General features: G+C 44.7%; 1 protein-coding gene across 1 annotated transcript in view; it reads left to right on the top strand.

Annotated features, from left to right (window-relative positions):
* LOC124795982 (transmembrane channel-like protein) overlaps positions 1-18,953 on the top strand; it is a 194,037-nt gene that overhangs the window by 95,979 nt on the left and 79,105 nt on the right. Inside the window, exon 6 of the mRNA XM_047260063.1 lies at positions 3,513-3,751. Coding sequence (XP_047116019.1) covers positions 3,513-3,751 — 239 coding nt within the window. The remainder of the gene's footprint in view (positions 1-3,512; positions 3,752-18,953) is intronic.

Below are 18,953 nucleotides of genomic sequence, written 5' to 3'. Positions count from 1 at the left end.
TTACTGCTGAGGTCATCAGTCCCCCAGAACTTAGAACTACTTAAACCTAACTAACCTAAGGACATCACACATGTCCATGCCCGAGGCAGGATTCGAACCTGCGACTGTAGCGGTCTCGCGGTTCCAGACTGTAGCGCCTAGAACCGCTCGGCCATCCCGGCCGTCGTAAACATCAGTACATCTTATATTTTTTTCAAAATAAATGTAAAGTATTCTGAATTAACTGAGGTAAACTCCGGAACTGTATAAAATGGTTAGAATTAAAGTGCAGCTACTCACAGAGATCGTGTGGGCTGTAGTTGTCGTACGACAGAGAAAGTAAGTAGGTATTCTAATGCGTTAATGTCGAACCAATTTACGCCTGGAAAAAAGTTCCAGTTTTGGCCACCAGGTGCAAATCTGGCGCTGTGAATACAAGAAAGACTTATAGAAGTACTTCCATGCATAACGGATTAGCAACGGGACATGGGCAGGAAAGGTCAAAAAGTGAGATAAGTATAATGTTGAATTTATGATTACGTATCGCTTACGCAATTTGTTCACTATGAGGATCTGAGACTTCAACGAGATGCTGCGTACCTGAAAGGACGTCATCAACAGTTGCTAGCAGCACTTCTGGTAGAATCTGAGCAAATGTATGCTGGCCTTCGGATCAGAAAAAAAATGGTTCAAATGGCTCTGAGCACTATGGGACCTAACATCTTAGGTCATCAGTCCCCTAGAACTTAGAACTACTTAAACCTAACTAACCTAAGGACATCACACATATCCACGCCCGAGGCAGGATTCGAACCTGCGACCGTAGCAGTCCCGTGGTTACGGACTGAAGCGCATAGAACCGCATGGCCACCGAGGCCAGCTTCGGATCAGAAACAAGCCCAACGTGCCCCTGGTAAATGCTTTCTCAGATATCTCCAGGGTCAAAAGTCAGATGGATTCAGATCAGGTGATTGAGAGAACATCTTCGTGGAAGGTTTCATTAAGCGGCTCTTTCACTGGACGAACAAAATGTGGTAAGTGGTTTCCTCAAAGTCGCACCATTTCAAAGCAGGAATCACATTATGTTCAAGGAGGTCTCGGTAACCTGCAAACGTCACGGCACACCCGACAGCCCCTCTTGGTGCATTCTCTTCAAAGACGAACGGACGGATAATAAACATGCTTTGATTCTACACCATACAGTCACGTACTAAGAGTACAACGGCTCTTCGTGCAGGCCGAGCGGTTTAACAGCATCCCAAATTTGGCAGTTCTGTGTATTCACTGCACCCTGTAGTGTAAAACACGACTCTTTACTCGACAGAATATTGCCCGTCGAGATGTCAACAACTTCGATCGATGCCAGAAACTGAAGACCAAATTCAGAACGTCGCTGCGGTTCATGAGGTTTCATTTGCTGCATCGTCTAAATTTTGTACAGGTACCAGTGAAATACAGACCGCAATACTTCCCGTGCTGTTCACGATGGGATGCACAAATCTAGTGACATTGCGCGAGCACTAGCACTACTCGAGCACGTGATGCATTGTCAATTACAGCAACAGCAACCTCGTCAATAACTTCCACCGGGATAGGAGGCCTGCCTCTGCACGAGGCGGCACCAAACTCACGTGTGTTATAAAATTTGAACTATTTAATGTCATCGGGCTTCGCCTCAGGCCTTTCAGTCGATGATTCTGAATGCACAGTCCTTCTTCCTGATAGCCATACCGTTCACTCACGCTACGACTTGTCAAATGTCAGCGTGGACGTCGTATCGTCATACAAACATCGTCATACAAACATGTTCAGGTCCGCTGCAAAACCCTTCCCGTCAGCCAACCGATAATTCAATTAAAACTATGGGCGTTGAATGTCACATGGTACTCTGCTCGGTGCCTGTAGTTTTAACTGAATCTTCGCCCAGGTAAGCTCGTAGTTTGCACCTGGTGGCCAAAATTGAAAGTAATTGTTTCTCGGCATAAATCGGTTCCATATTAAAGCATTATCATATCTACGAACTTTCACTGTCGTACGATAATAACAGCTCACACTGGATCTCCGTAAGTAGCTTCTCGCCAGTTGCAACCACCCAGTACAAAAGAAATTTTTCATGAAACAAATACGTGATATTTTTCACATGAGATAGAGCCGGAAAAGTACCCAGTCTCCTGAAGGGCACGTTTACCTCAGTCCGTTAACAGAAACGTTTTTGTCACTCATCATACCACCAATCCAAAGCTGAAGAACTCTAGACCGCGTAGTGTCCTAGATTCAAAAAAGTTCTTACTTCAACCCAGTCGATGAGGAGCACCTTTGCGGGACAGAACAGCCGCCTGCTAGTAGCATAACGGCAGCGACGTACACTAAAGAACCAAAGAAACAGGTACACCTGCCTAACATCTTTTAGGCCAACGCGAGCACGCAGAAGTGCCGCAATACGACGTGGCATGGACTCGTCTAATGTCTGAACTAGTGCTGGAGGGAACTGACACCAAGAATCCTGCAGGGCTGTCCATAAATCCGTAAGAGTACGAGAAGGTGGATATCTCTTCTGAACAGCACGTTGGCAGGCATCCCAGATATGCTCAATAGTGTTCGTGCTTGGGGAGTTTGGTGGGCAGCGAGAGTTTTTAAGCTCAGAAGAGCGTTCCTGGAGCCAATTTGTAGCAATTCTGGACGTGTGGTTTCGCATTGTCCTGCTGGAATTGCCCAAGTCCGTAGAAATGTTCAATGGACGTGAATGGATGCCTACGTACGTGTCACCTGTCTGCGTCGTATCTATACCTATCAGGAGTCGCATATTACTTCAACTGCACACGTCCCACGTCATGACAGAGCCTCCACCAGCTTGAACAGTCCCCTACTGACATGCTGGGTCCATAGATTCATGAGGATTTCCCCATACGAGCACACGTCCATCCGCTCGATACAGTTTGAAACCAGACTCTCCGACCAGGCAACATGTTTCCAGTCATCAACAGTCCAATATCGGTGTTGACGGGAACAGGCGAGGCGTAAAGTTTTGTGTTGTGCAGTCATCAAGGGTACACGAGTAGGCCTTCGGCTCCGAAAGCCTATATCGATGATGTTTCGTTGAGTGGTTCATACGCTGACACTTATTGATGGCCTAGCTTTGAAATCTGCAGCAGTTTGTGGAAGGATTGCACTTTTGTCACGTTGAACGATTCTCTTCAGTCGCCGTTGGATCATTTTCCGGCCGCAGCGATGTGACAGATTTGATAATGTTTTAGCGGATTCCTGATATTCGCGGTACGCTCGTGATGTGGTCGTACGGAAAAATCCTCACTTCATCGCTCGTGCGCCGACGTTCAAACTCACTTAAATCTTGTTAACCTGCCATTGTAGCAGCAGTAATCGTTCTAACAAGTGCACCAGAGATTTGTCTTATATAGGCGATGCTGCCTATTTACACATATCTGTATTTGAAGACGCATGCCTGTACCAGTTTCTTTGACGGTTCAGTGTATTATGTAAAGGTGAATGCTAGAGGCAGCTCACGTTTGCGACAGATGCTGACGGCAGACACGCGGACGGCGGGCGAGCGCAAGGAGATGCTACCGCGCGAGCGGCGCACGGCCACCAACCTGGACACGCTGTGGGACTTCGACGGCGTGCTCAAGTACTCGCCCATCTTCTACGGCTACTACACGAACCGCGACGCCGCCGACACGGGCTACCGCCTGCCTTTCGCCTACTTCATGACGGGCATCGCCGTCTACGCCTACAGCTTCGTCGCGACACTGCGCAAGTAGGTCGCCAACTCTGGCTGAGTCTGTTTCCTGTCCCAGCAACCTCACCGCATTTGCTATACAACTAATTTATACTTACTCTCCCGCCAGCACACGTGATTTAGGTTTGAAAAAACTTACGAGTGGAGAAACAGAGACACCGTGTTGGTCACTTTGTATTACCAGTTTCAACTTTTGCTACAGGTCTTCTTCAGTTCTAGTGTCTAATTATAGCAAAACACTTTTTGTCAGCCAACCGATGATTCAATTAAAACTACGGACGTTGGAACGCTGTAGAAATAGCACCACTGTCAGAATGTCGTCAAATTGCAACTGAATATTATTGGAGGAGGAGGAAAACGTACGGTAGAAGAAAAAAGTAGTGTGAAAATTGATCACTGGATGGCGTTGTATGTGTCAGAATACGTAAATGATAATATCTGTCATGCGCACGACCCAATGAAGTTGGTATAATCACACCGCGTACACGGCTCTTCCTCGTTTCTCGTCTGCGACGTTCGCCATGACTGTCTCAACGCAGGTAAATCTGTGTTACAAGAATGATGACTGTGCACACGTCGCTCTGCAGAAGTTGCGGACACTGAAGGGTTTGAAAGAAGGCGTTGGTCCGATGACTGCAGTGGATTTGGAGAAAATGATTCGGAAATTCGAAAAGACGGGTTCTTTTGGTGTGCAACCTGGTAGAGGAAGGAAACGAATTGATTCGACGTCAGTGGAAGCAGTGGCCACAGCAATGCAGGAGGAGACGAGTGGTGGTATGCAAACGTGTAGTGCACGGAGATTTGCCCGAACATTGGACACACTCGTAAGCAAAGTGCATAAAATCCTACGAAACATCCTTTTTTCCTGTGAAATGATAATTAAATCAAGACCCTAAGCTGTCGACAGGCGTTGATATACACCAACGGGGACAGTTGAAAGTGTGTGCCCCGACCGGAACTCGAACCCGATATCTCCTGCTTACATGGCAGACGCTCTATCCATCTGAGCCACCTAGGGCAGAAAATGGCTCAAATTATGAAACGTCCCCTTTTGATCATTTATACATGACTGTGCTTAAACTGACACACAATATTTTGTTAGCGCAACGCAATCTGACTTTCAAAATTCCCTACAAAAGAATGGCCCTGACTAACATTAAACTATACCTTTCACAAATCACTTACCTCACAAAAATCTTCGCTGCTCAAGCTACTGCAATACAGCGAGCGCCACTACTGCCAGCTAAATAAAAGATTCAAACTACTGAAGGCACTAACTACTGATAGGGATAGTTAGCAAATGAAAGATATTAATAGAGAACAAACAATGTATTTACCTTGATATCATCATATATAAATATAGCAGTTCATGACAAATTTCAAAACTCCGCCATCTCTCTCCCCACATCCACCACTGCTGGCGGCTCACCTCCAACTGCGCAACGCTACGCGCTGTTCACATCCAGCTGCCGCTGCCCAACACTACAATGGCAGACAACAATGCAAACTACCCACAGACTGTACACAGCACAGCCAGTGATTTTTCATACAGAGGTGGCGTTACCAATAAAAAAAACCTAAACAGCCTACTTACAAAATGGCTCTGAGCACAATGGGACTTTTGAGGTCATCAGTCCCCTAGAACTTAGAACTACTTAAACCTAACTAACCTAAGAACATTACATACATCCATGCCCGAGGCAGGATTCGAACCTGCGACCGTAGCGGTCACGCGGTTCCAGACTGTGGCACCTAGAACCGCTCGGCCACTCCGGCCGTCACCGATGGCACAGTGGATAGTGCGACTGCGGGGATTTATCCCTTGCACGCTCCCCGTGAGACGTACATTCCCGCCGGCCGAAGTGGCCGTGCGGTTAAAGGCGCTGCAGTCTGGAACCGCAAGACCGCTACGGTCGCAGGTTCGAATCCTGCCTCGGGCATGGATGTTTGTGATGTCCTTAGGTTAGTTCGGTTTAACTAGTTCTAAGATCTAGGGGACTAATGAACTCAGCAGTTGAGTCCCATAGTGTTCAGAGCCATTTGAACCATTTGAACCTACATTCCCCGCGCTGGCCGCGGTGGCCGAGCGGTTCTAGGCGCTTCAGTCTGGAACTGCGCGACCGCTACGGTTGCAGGTTCGAATCCTGCCTCGGGCATGAATGTGTGTGATGTCCTTAGGTTAGTTAGGTTTAAGTAGTTCTAAGCTCTAGGGTACTGTTGACCTCAGCAGTTAAGTCCCATAGTGCTCAGAGCCATTTGAACATACATTTCAAACGTAATGTCTTACCGAGTCCCGTAAGAGTTCGGGCAATTCGTGTGCATCCAGCACAGAAGAAAAAGATCAATGACCGGTTAGCCTCAACTATGGGCAGGGGCAGGGACACTGCGAATGTAGTGTGTGGACATTAAGTTGGGAATGTGGGTCTCACGGGGACCGTGCAAGGCATAGATCCCTGCAATCGCACTATCCTCTGTGCCCCTGGTGGCTCAGATGGATAGAGTGTCTGCAATATAAGCAGGAGATCCCGGGTTCGAGTCCCGTTTGGGGCACACATTTTCAACTGTCCTCGTTGATGTATATTAACGCCTGTCGACAGCACAGGGTCTTGATTTGATTATCATTTCATTCTAAGAGAGCTGCATGGTCACCGATGGTATCTGTTCTTTCGGGAGAAATAGTGTCGCCGAAGTTGGAACACGCCGAAACTTTAGTTTCACCGATTAGTTGCGCAAACGCGCGGCGCGCATGCGCAGTGGCCGGTAGCACAGTTGCCTGCAACGTAGTGTCGTCGTGTAAACTAGGCTTAAGACAGAATGCCATTTGGCATCGTTGCAGGCACATGGCGCTGTAAGGAAAGTGTATAAGCTGCAGAAAAGAATTTTGAATCATTCTAACGATATACAAGCAGCAAATGGCGAAATAAACTGTTATAAGCGACTTTGAAAAGGCCAGGCTGTTAAGGCCCGGCCTCTGGGAAACCGCATCTCGGAAACGGCGAAGCTTATCGGCTGTTCACGTGGTACTTTTTTGAACGTCTAACGAAAGTGTCTGGAGGAAGGTAAATCGACTAGTAGGCGACAGGTTACTGGATATCCACGCCTCATCGCAGAACGCGGTCAGACGCCTGCCCGCTCTATAAAGCTGTGTGGGTGGAATTTTGTGGCAGATCTGACGACAGAGTACAATGAAAGTGCAGACACACGTGTTTCGGAGCGCTCCGCGTTTAGCGCACATTGTTGAACATAGGGCTCTGCAGCAGAGAACTTGCACCCATCCAAAGCTGACCAAACGACATCGTCAGTTACGACTGCAGTGGGCATGAGATCATCTAGATTGGGGGATGGCAGATCTAATAACATTGGCTGTCCTGTCCGGAGGAAGAAGTATTATGCTACGATGGACATTCGCCTTGGTTTCCATTGCACCTGTGGTAGTAATCGAGGGCATCATGACAGCTGCGGGTAGTGAACATTATTGCGGACTACCAGCACCCCTTCACATTGTCTTCTCTGACAGTGATAGCTCCTTCCAGCAGGACAAATGTCCGTGTCACAATACTAGAACCGTCTAAAGTGGTTTGACGAGCAAGACGATCATATCATGGCCACCAAAGTAACCTGATATGAACCCGATGGAACGCGCCTGGGTTGCTGTCGGGAGATGACTCCGGTCCTACAAGCTACTAGCTCTTAAATTACGTGGATTGAGTGAACTGTGGTTAAGCTTCTTAAGCCGAGCGGTTCTAGGCGCTTCAGTCCGGAATCGCTCGACTGTTACGGTCGCAGGTTCGAATCCTGCCTCGGGCATGGATGTGTGTGATGTCCTTAGGTAAGTTAGGTTTAAGTAGTTCTAACTTCTACATCAACATTTACATTTATACTCCGCAAGCCACCCAACGGTGTGTGGCGGAGGGCACTTTACGTGCCACTGTCATTACCTCCTTTTCCTGTTCCAGTCGCGTATGGTTCGCGGGAAGAACGACTGTCTGAAAGCCTCCGTGCGCGCTCTAATCTCTCTAATTTAAATTCGTGATCTCCTCGGGAGGTATAAGTAGGCGGAAGCAGTATATTCGATACCTCATCCAGAAACGCACCTTCTCGAAACCTGGCGAGCAAGCTACACCACGATGCAGAGCGCCTCTATTGCAGAGTCTGCCACTTGAGTTTGCTAAACATCTCCTTAACGCTATCACGGTTACCAAATAACCCTGTGACGAAACGCGCCGCACTTCTTTGGATCTTCTCTATCTCCTCCGTCAACCCGATCTGGTACGGATCCCACACTGATGAGCAATACTCAAGTTTAGGTCGAACGAGTGTTTTGTAAGCCACCTCCTTTGTTGATGGACTACATTTTCTAAGGACTCTCCCAATGAATCTCAACCTGGTACCCGCCTTACCAACAGTTAATTTTATATGATCATTTCACATCAAATTGTTCCGTACGCATACTCCCAGATATTTTACAGAAGTAACTGCTACCAGTGTTTGTTCCGCTATCATATAATCATACAATAAAGGATCCTTCTTTCTATGTATTCGCAATACATTACATTCGTCTATGTTAAGGGTCAGTTGCCACTCCCTGCACCAAGTGCCTATCCGCTGCAGATCTTCCTGCATTTCGCTACAATTTTCTAATGCTGCACCTTCTCTGTATACTACAGCATCATCCGCGAAAAGCCGCATAGAATTTCCGACACTATCTACTATGTCATTTATATATATTGTGAAAAGCAATGGTCCCATAACAGTCCCCTGCGGCACGCCGGAGGTTACTTTAACGTCTGTAGACGTCTCTCCATTGAGAACAACATGCTGTGTTCTGTTTGCTAAAAACTCTTCAATCCAGCCACGCAGCTGGTCTGATATTCCGTAGGCTCTTACTTCGTTTATCAGGTGACAGTGCGGAACTGTATCGAACGCCTTCCGGAAGTCAATAAAAATAGCATCTACCTGGGAGCCTGTATCTAATATTTTCTGGGTCTCATGAACAAATAAAGCGAGTTGGGTCTCACACGATCGCTGTTTCCGTAATCCATGTTGATTCCTACAGAGTAGATTCTGGGTTTCCAAAAACGACATGATACTCGAGCAAAAAACATGTTCTAAAATTCTACAACAGATCGACGTCAGAGATATAGGTCTATAGTTTTGCGCATCTGCTCGACGACCCTTCTTGAAGACTGGGACTACCTGTGCTCTTTTCCAATCATTTGGAACCTTCCGTTCCTCTAGAGACTTGCGGTACACGGCTGTTAGAAGGGGGGCAAGTTCTTCCGCGTACTCTGTGTAGAATCGAATTGGTATCCCGTCAGGTCCAGTGGACTTTCCTCTGTTGAGTGATTCCAGTTCTAGGGGACTGATGACATCAGATGTTAAGTCCCATAGTGCTCAGAGCCATTTGAATAATTTTTTAAGCATCTGGTAGCACATACCTCGGAAAACCTACCAATGGCTTAATGCATCAGGTCTAAGCAGAATCGCTGCTGTATTACGTACCACAGGAGGATCAAAACACTGTTAAACAGGTGGTCATAATGTTTTGGATGATCGTTGTAGATATTAATGTCAGTGAAGTTTAGAAATAGTTAAAAAGGCTCAGTGGAATCATTGACAGATTCCATAGTCAATTTACACATATTAGCTCGTTTGGAAACTGAACTCACAGGCCCAACGATACCGACCGACCGCCGCGTCATCCTGAGCCGATGGGCGTCACTAGAAGTGGATATGGAAGGGCGTGTGGTCAGCACTCCGCTCTCCCGGCCGTTTTCAGTTTTCGTGATCGGAGTCAATGTTTATTAATCAAATATCTTATCAGTTGGCCTCACATGGCTGGGTGCAACCCACTTGCCAACAGCGCACTGCAGACCCGGACAGTCACCCATCCAAGTACTAGCCAAGGCCGACAGCGCTGAATTTCAGTGACATGACGGAAACCGATGGTAAACACTGCGGCAAGGCCATTTGTCTGTTAGTTCCTACGTTTACCATAACTAACTGCAGGTCCCTTGATCAGTGAAACAGCCTGCCGAAGTGGCCGTGCGGTTAAAGGCGCTGCAGTCTGGAACCGCAAGACCTCTACGGTGGCAGGTTCGAATCCTGCCTCGGGCATGGATGTTTGTGATGTCCTTAGGTTAGTTAGGTTTAACTAGTTCTAAGTTCTAGGGGACTAATGACCTCAGCAGTTGAGTCCCATAGTGCTCAGAGCCATTTGAACCATTTTGAACCATCAGTGAAACACCCAGTGATAAAACAACCGTCCAATCTGAATAACGTCCCTCTATCGTAGAAACATAAAACATACACTGATTTCAAATGTATTAAAGTATCTTGAACAGAACTACCTTCTCCATACCAGTAAGTATGAATTCCGAAAATGTCGACCATGTGAAACCCGACTCGTGCTATTCTCAAATGGTATTCTGAAAGCCATAGTCCAAGGCAATCAGGTGGATCGAGTATTTCTTAACTTCTGGAGCTATTTGACTAGGTACGACACCAACTTTTCGTGAAAAAAGTACGGTTATACGTGATATTAAAAAAGAGTTGTGACTGGATTTCGTATTAGAGGGGACACAGCATTGCAACTTGGATAATCATCGAGAGAAATAGAAATAACTTCACGCGTGCCCGAGAGTAGTGTGTTGGGATTCTTCTTCGTGTTGTATGTTAATCTCCCGGCAGATAATATTAGCAGTAACCACAGACTTTTACAAACAAAGAGTTATCTATATCAAAGTACTATCACAATAAGCGGAAAAGTAGTGCCCCATGACTACAACTCTGAACCACCACTGGAATCAGTGAACTCATAAAAATATCTCGGTACAACAGTTCGTAGGGTTATGGAATGGGAAGATAGCTTAGCCTTAGCTGTAGGTAAATTGGACCACATACTTCGGTTCACTGGCATCCCGTCTTAGAATATTGCTCAAATATCTAGTAACCACAGCAATTAGAATGGATGGTGAAAGTAAACAAGAAGTGGTAGCACGAACAGACAGGGATTTTTTTGGCTCACGGGAAGGTGAGTACAGTTTTGCAGGATATTTAAGATACCATGCTTCTCGCGCCCATACGAGACTGGAAAGGGAAGGAAACCTAACATATAGTAGGTAAGCAATCTCTGACATACACTTCACAGTAGTTTGACGAGTATGTATGTAAATGCAGACGTGGTACGTGCTTTCGAGTATCGAAGCATCTGCTAATATTTGCCTGCCCCGTATTACGATGTTTAATATCGCAGCAGTATGCTGCGCATCATGCTTGCCGACCGTGGGAAAGCCACGATTGGACACTGGTGCTGTAGTCCTGGATTTATACATATTCAGTGAGGTGTATTATTCAGTATCGGCGTTTGTGATTCGGAATACTGCCTGTTATGAGCAGCTAAAGCATCGACGCTTTCGGCTTATTCAATCGTCCACGTACAATAACTGTCGCATCAATTAGGCCGTTTCGTAACAACGATGCACATTTGTATCTAACTTCTGAAAGTCACCGTGGAGTACATAATCATTCTTTGTCAAAAACAAAATCAACGGTTAAATGGAAAAGGACAAAGAAAACCTCGTTGTTACGTCTAGTGTTTAATTTGAGATTTATGTTCATCAGCAGTAATCTGCTTGTGCATTATTCTCTCTGGCAAACTTTCGCTGTACAGTTACCCTCTATATACTTTTTTTGGTTCATGTTTTCGTCTGCTGTTATGCTCGCATTCATTTCTGCAGTGATTGGAAGTTATTACTGTTTTATACGAGCAGTGTTTTATTCTCAGGTACTTATCTTGACACAATTATGTACTTTTACACAAACACCTGATCTTTCTCAATAATTAGGCCCACTGCAAACTTCAGACATGACCCAGATTAAGCAGCTAGATCTGTGTGGAAAAAGAGTGCTTCCCGTGGCCAAATAAGTGATCTTGCTTGGTGCTTTTTGTCTTTAGCCGTCACATATCGGAAGGACTGTTTCTATTGACATGTTGACGTTACAGTCCTTTGTGTTTGTTACCTGTCGATAGAACCTCACATTCTGTATTCAGACACTGAGGTAACGATTGCTTGAATGGTTATCAAACATTAGTACTGTTGCATCCTCAGGCGATGGCATTTAGAATTAGGAACATTGGCTTCATTACACCTAATGAAACTTCTGTAGCTCCACGTGCAGCTCCATCGCTATGACGTTATGTTACGATTTTTGGTTTCTCTTGTTGTTTACTACTAACAAAACTGGAAGCTGCAGCCTGTAAAGTAAATACATTTGTTATTTGATCTGAATCTTGGCTATAGATTTCAATGGAGGAGAACTGATACAAGCACTTATGACAGCGATAACAGAGCAAGTATAAAAAACAGCATCCTACAGACAGTTTCAATACAAATGCGTTTGGAGTGCATCTCACAGGTATCATGTGATGAATTTTATGGCATGTATGCCCATTTACAAAGATTTTTACCTCGTTTATGAATGCCATATGATTACTTTTTCGTTTGCGTCGCGATTTTTAATTTACTGCCATAAAACAAAATGCCCTCTATATTTTCTTACATGTGTGTGTTCCCTGCATAGGTACTTCTCAGTACAAAACTTTCACTTCTTACCGCTTGTTTCTCACCGTACTGTATTGTATTATGCTGCTTGGATCAGAAATGTTCATATGTATTGAGTGTCCCATTTGCAATATCATTTCAATATGTTGGCCTAAGAACTTCAGTTATTATCGCATAGTACCTCCTAGATCACAGGATTTGAAAATCCTCTGCATTCTTTGGATTACTGTGATTTGCTTAGAGGATTCCAAAGAATAGTTAAATATTTCAGCAACGAAAGCTAACAATGCTAAATTAAAATTTGGTTCTAAGGAACGACATCCTGTTTGAAGTATTAGACCACTATCCACTGCGACGTTAGAGGCCGCCTGGTGGCGTTGAGGGCACATGACGCGGTAGTAAAAGAATATAAGCTGAGAAGACACGGACGGGGTATCACCGTAGCGAGCATATGGGCTGCAAATGGGCAAATCCATTGAGATAAGCGACTTTGACAAAGGGCAGATAATTATTACGTAGAGCCTGTTAACGAGTATCTCGAAAACGGCGAAGCTGGTCGAATGTTCACGTGCTACTGTCGTGAGCATCTACACAAAGAGGTAAAAGGATAGTAAAACCACCATTAGGCACTCAATGGTTGGACGCCCTCGACACTTCACGGAACGTGGGGTTCGGAGGCTCGTCTGCTCTGCAAAGTGGATGCTCTACCATGTTACCGTAACTACTCTTTTTTTAAATAATTCAACCCGACACATCCACGTGCTCGCATGAGACTAATTCCAGCGTCTGCACGTTCCTGCAGCATTATGACTAGACAGAATCGCAAGCACTTAACATACAAACCAAAACATGTAACACTAGCACTACAAAAAACAAAAAAAACTCCGTCCGAACAGGCCTTGGAAGACCCAACGGTACCGGCTGACCGCCGTGTCATCCTCAGCCCACAGGCTGAATGCGGACATGGTGGGGCATGTGGTTAGCACCCCGCTCTCCTGACCGTACGTCAGTTTACGCGACCGGAACCGCTACTTCTCAATCAAGTAGCTCCTCAGTTTGCCTCACAAGTGCTGAGAGTAGCACTACAAGACAACTGTAGATGACATTAACACTGCCCCCCCTCCCCCGCCGAGTACAGTCGCGCTCCCGCTACGGTTGAAAATGGATTTACCAGGAGGAAGGTAAAGGCTGTGGTGTGGACAGGGAACCCGAGGGTAACAACAGCAACACTATTCACAGTTACAACGTTTTTAACGGAAAATTTGTTTAACAATGATCAAGCTTAATTTGAAATAGGATATATTTACGATGAATTCTGAAGAAAAAAATTTTAGATCTCGCTCAGCTTGAACAGTCACAGATATACGACGGCTATTCAAAAAATAAGGAACAATGGGTCGCGAAATGGAAACCACCGTGAAAATCAAAACTGTTTTATTTGCATCATTTAGCTACAACTTCCAGCAACTTATCTCCATAGTCGTCAATCTGACTTTGACGTTTGTCGTAGAGTTGTACCAACTTTCCAATACCCTCGTTATAGAAGGCGGCCGTCAGTGCTTTCCGCTAATTCTCTACGGTGGTCTGCAGCTCATGGTGTGCCAAAATGTTGTCTTCATAGCCAGCGGTTCATGTGAGCAGAGACGAAACTCAGAGGGAGGCAATTACGGGCTGAATTCTGGATAATCAAACATTTCCGATTGAAAACGATGCAGGAGCATCTTTATTGCCCCTGCAGAATGCGACTGAGAATTGCCTTGAAGAAGGAACCGCAAGACAGTTATGTAATGTTGGCTGCACAGCTTCAGGCGAAATTTCTCAGCAGTCCTTCGTACTTGGCGGGAGACACTATTGTTCTAGGTATCTTTATGTGCTCCCTGTGTGCTCAGAACTAAAAATAACGACGTAACGCGATCAGCGGGCATACTAGAGACACTGCCCAACACACCTGTGCAAAACTTCATCGGATTTTCCTTGTGGTTTCCATTTCGTAACCCGATCGTTCCTTATTTTCCGAATAACCCGCGTATCTAAAATAATAGATAGAATTAGGTTTAACAAATTCCATAATAATAGCATTTAAGATATTTGTTTTACATATTCAGCAAATATTACGGCAATCAAGATTTGGAACCACTAGCCACTCCCTAAGTTCGTGTCAAAACTTGATGGTAACAAATAGTGACATTAAGAAAATGACTAATTAAATTTGTAACATGAAAAATGCGAACACCAATTAGACAATTAGTTCATTTCAGAAAAAAATCATTTCTCAAGACATACGACTGATTAAAATCGTAAAACCCACATTTAGTAACTGGCTAGTAATAATTTACAGAGATTAAAACGTGATTAAATAAATAAAGCTGACAAGTGCGATAATTACCTCACAATCGGCTTAACAGCTCATGCATTGTTTACAAGAATAACATACAGAAGAATGGAAAAGAAAACTGAGGACGTGCTAGATGACGATCAATTTGGATTTAGGAAAAGTAAAGGCACGAGAGAGGCAATTCTGACGTTGCGATTAATAGTGGAAACAAGACTAAAGAAAAATCAAGACACGTTCATAGGATTTGTCGACTTGGAAAAAGCGTTCGGCAAGGGAAAATGGTGCAAGATGTTCGAAATTCTGAGAAAAGTAGGGGTAAGCTATAGGGAGAGACGGGTCATATACAGTATGTACAACAGCTATGAGGGAATAATAAGAGTGGACGACCAAGAACGAAGAGGTCGTATTAAAAAGGGTGTAAGACAAGGATTTAGCCTTTCGCCCCTACTGTTCAATCTGTACATCGAGGGAGCAATGATGGAAATAAAAGAAAGGTTCAGGAGTGGAATTAAAATTCAAGGTGAAACGATATCAATGATACGATTCGCTGATGACATTGCTATGAGTGAAAGCGAGGAAGAATTGCATGATCTGCAGAACGGCACCGGCGAGAAGACCTGCGACACGCTTGCTGTGCTGGAACTCCTTGGTGACGCAGCTGTCGTTTCGTCTTCTGATACGCAACATCTGACGATTTTGTCCTCACTTGACAGTGAATGATGGACAGCCGTGGGTTCGCGTGTCACCGGGCAGAAGGCTAAAGAAGGGATTGGCTGCACGGCTGGCTCCTTAAGCCTTAGCAACAGGTATGAAGTGCTGCCCACTGCTGATAACACTTCTGGCCAGCGGGCGATTTTCCTATCCTGTCTGGACAAATGCAGACGGTGGGTACGCCAGTCGTTGGCAACTCCAATGTTAGGCTCGTAATGCAGCCCTCAGGGAAACCGTGCAGGGCGGGAAAGAATGCCACTGTGCAGGCGGTATGTTTGCTGGGACGTGGGTCTCATGCCGTGACGTGGACGGGGCTCTGCCGGTGGCTATCGAACACACTGAGTGCAACCGACTGCAAATAGTGGCATATGTTGACTAATGACGCTTGCTGCCTGTGTTCTAAGGTTATCCTCGGTTCTTTTTGGTGGTTGACTGATTTGGTGAAGGCAACCATAAAACTAGACGATTAAGGAGGTTATAGTTTTCTGCAATGCAAAAAAAAAACTAACATGCAGAATCAGTTGAAAATTTTGTTCAATAGAGCATGCATCGAGAACGAAGTGACGCCATTATAACCTACCATAAAAATGTTTCATACAGCGCACAATCTATTAAAACTAGGTTTGAACTGACATGTATAAAAAGTGAAATTAGAGTGGCACACAAATCAAAATTTTCACCTGACAATTCTGAAAATGTCTTCATGCACTACTCACTCCAAAGCAATTCAACACGTTGGCTAAATTATTCTACGTATATATATATATATATATATTATGGGAGCGTAATATCATTCAACGGAGGCATAGGCGGACGTTGAGACTCCTGATAGCGAAGAGCGTAGGGCGCCGTACATTTGCTATAGACGAAATAAGTAAACATCAACTCGCAGCAAAAGTTATTAAGTTGACCGGTACCACTTCCTCTAGTGAAGAATTACAGCTGCTTACCAAAGGCTTAAATTATGTTGCCTTCAAACTTCGATAGTAAGCAGATTAAAGAAATAATTCAGAAATTCTACATATACATCATACTCCGCAATTCACCTAATGGTGTGCGGCGGAGGGTAATTTTTCTACCACTAATTGAGCCCTTCAATCCTGTTCCATTCGCGAATAGCGCGTTGGAAGAATGGTTGTCGGTAAGCCTCTGTATTGGCTCTAATTTCTCGAATTTTCTCCTCGTGGTCATTACGCGAGACGTATGTACGGGGAAGTAATATGTTGTCCGACAATTCCCGGAAAGCGCTCTCTCGAAATTTCAATAGTAAATCTCTTCGTGCTGCACAGTGCCTCTCTTGTAACGTCTGCCAGTGGAGTTTGTTGAGCATCTCCGTAACGCTCTCGCGCCGGCTAAACGATCCCGTGACGAAACGTGACGCTCTTCGTTGGTTCTTCTCTATCTCTTCTATTTGGTAAGGATCCCAGTTAGATTAATAATACTCAAGAGTGAGTCGAACAAACGCCTTATAAGCCGCTTCCTCCTTGGGTGAGTTACATGTCCGTAAGTTTCTTCCTGTGAATCTGAGTCTGGCATCTGCTTTTCTCACTGTTCGTTTCATGTGGTCATTCCACATAGACTGCGGTCACAGTGGCTCTGATATCGGTGGATTCCGCCGACGACCGACATCGGCCGGAGACAGCAGATCTTTTCAAATCACTACGCCACTACGTGCGCCGTCACACTAAAGACGATCTTATCTTCAGAACGTACAAGCTTCGGATGACAATCAGTGAAATTCATATCATTTTGTTTTCTTTGGTCAAATCGACCGACGTTGTCGCACATGAAATATGGAGCGTGAGAAAGTGATAAATTTAGCCCTAGAAGGAGTGAGTCTGTGGCTTCCTGAGGATGAAAATATCATAATCAGATTATACTTCGCAATCTAAGGACTGAAATTGCAGGTTTATTCGAAACCTCAAATAGGCAAAATTCTTTATTTGAAATCTTAGGCATAGATTTAACCTCAAAAAGTAATTTGTTCAAGTGAAAAGGGTGGCGTGTGTTACATGCTTCTAGCTCCTTTACTGTGTAAGTAGGCTGTTCAGTTTTTTATATTGGTAACGCCACGTAGCGCTCTGTATGAAAATCACTGGCTGTGCTGTGTGCAGTCTGTAGCTGGTTTGCATTGTTGTTGGCTATTGTAGAGTTGGGCAGCTGGATGTTAACAGCGCGTAGCGTTGCGCAGTTGGAGGTGAGCCGCCAGCAGTGGAGGATGTGGGGAGAGAAATGGCGGAGTTTTGAAATTTTTAAGACTGGATGTCATGAACTGCTATATATATTATGACTTTTGATGACTATTAAGGTAAATACATTGTTTGTTCTCTATTAAAATCTTTCATTTGCTAACTATGCCTATCAGTAGTTAGTGCCTTCCGTAATTTGAATCTTTTATTTAGCTGGCAGTAGTGGCGCTCGCTGTATTGTAGTAGTTCGAGTAACGAAGATTTTGTGAGGTAAGTGATTTGTGAAAGGTATAGGTTAATGTTAGTCAGGGCCATTCTTTTGTAGGGATTTTTGAAAGTCAGATTGCGTTGCGCTAAAAATATTGTGTGTCAGTTTAAGCACAGTCATGTATAATTGTTCAAAGGGGACGTTTCAACTGGGTCTTTTCTGCGATGGTTGTCTTTAGTTGTCTACAAATTATTATTAATACTTACTGGCGTTGTGATTCTGTTAATATGAAATGGTTTGCAAATATGGTGTTCAGTATGTATTTCCATTTTCAAGTGCTTTAGGTTTTCAGAGTATCTTATGCTACTCTTTATGCTTGTCTTTCACTCGTGTTCTAAATGACAGTGATTGATGGTTAATTGTCGTACGTCTACACAACTTTAAATAAATACAGCGAAACAGAGGGTTTATAACTCGCTTTTCAAGGTCACGACGAATTATCTCGAGTATGTAATAGAGCTTTTCTCCTGTCATCTCATATATTCGTAAAACGTGCGTGGTTATTCCGATAACCGAGGACAGGAAAGCTCATTCACATGCATTTGGTGCCCCTTCAATTCAGAAGCCGCTATGCAGCACTCGTATCCAAGCACAGAAGCGTGTAGTATCCACGCCACACTGCGAGATTAAAATCTAACCTACTTCATACGTAGAATAGATTCTAACCTACCCTAAGCTCCTTGACCCTGCCAAAAAAGACGAAGGAGATCGGACGCATTATGAGTACGCTCTCGGCCGATGTTATCGGGCGACGTCTGGCCACAGTGTCTGACGACAGCTGTGTGTGTCACTGAGTACGCACCATTTCGCTCCGGATAGTTACTCCTACATATTTTATGGCAGATACCGTTTCCAGCGATTTGTCATCAACAGTGTAGCTATACAGCAGTGGAATTCTTTTCCTACGTATGTGCAATATGTTATTTTACATTTATTTACGTTCAGAGTCAACTACCAGAGCGTGCACCATTCATAAAATCTCTGGTGGTCATTCTGCAAATCGTTACTATCTTCTGGCGTTGCTGCTTTGTTATAGATAACCGCATCACCTGCGAACAGCCTTAGAGAGCAACCGATGCTTTCTACTAGATCATTTATATATAGAGTAAACAGTAACGGTCCTATTACATTCTCTAGGGGTACGTTTGTCGAT

Source organism: Schistocerca piceifrons, chromosome 4 (genome assembly GCF_021461385.2).
Source record: "Schistocerca piceifrons isolate TAMUIC-IGC-003096 chromosome 4, iqSchPice1.1, whole genome shotgun sequence".
NCBI classification, from domain to species: domain Eukaryota; kingdom Metazoa; phylum Arthropoda; class Insecta; order Orthoptera; family Acrididae; genus Schistocerca; species Schistocerca piceifrons.
This window is presented reverse-complemented; position numbering and strand designations above follow the sequence as displayed.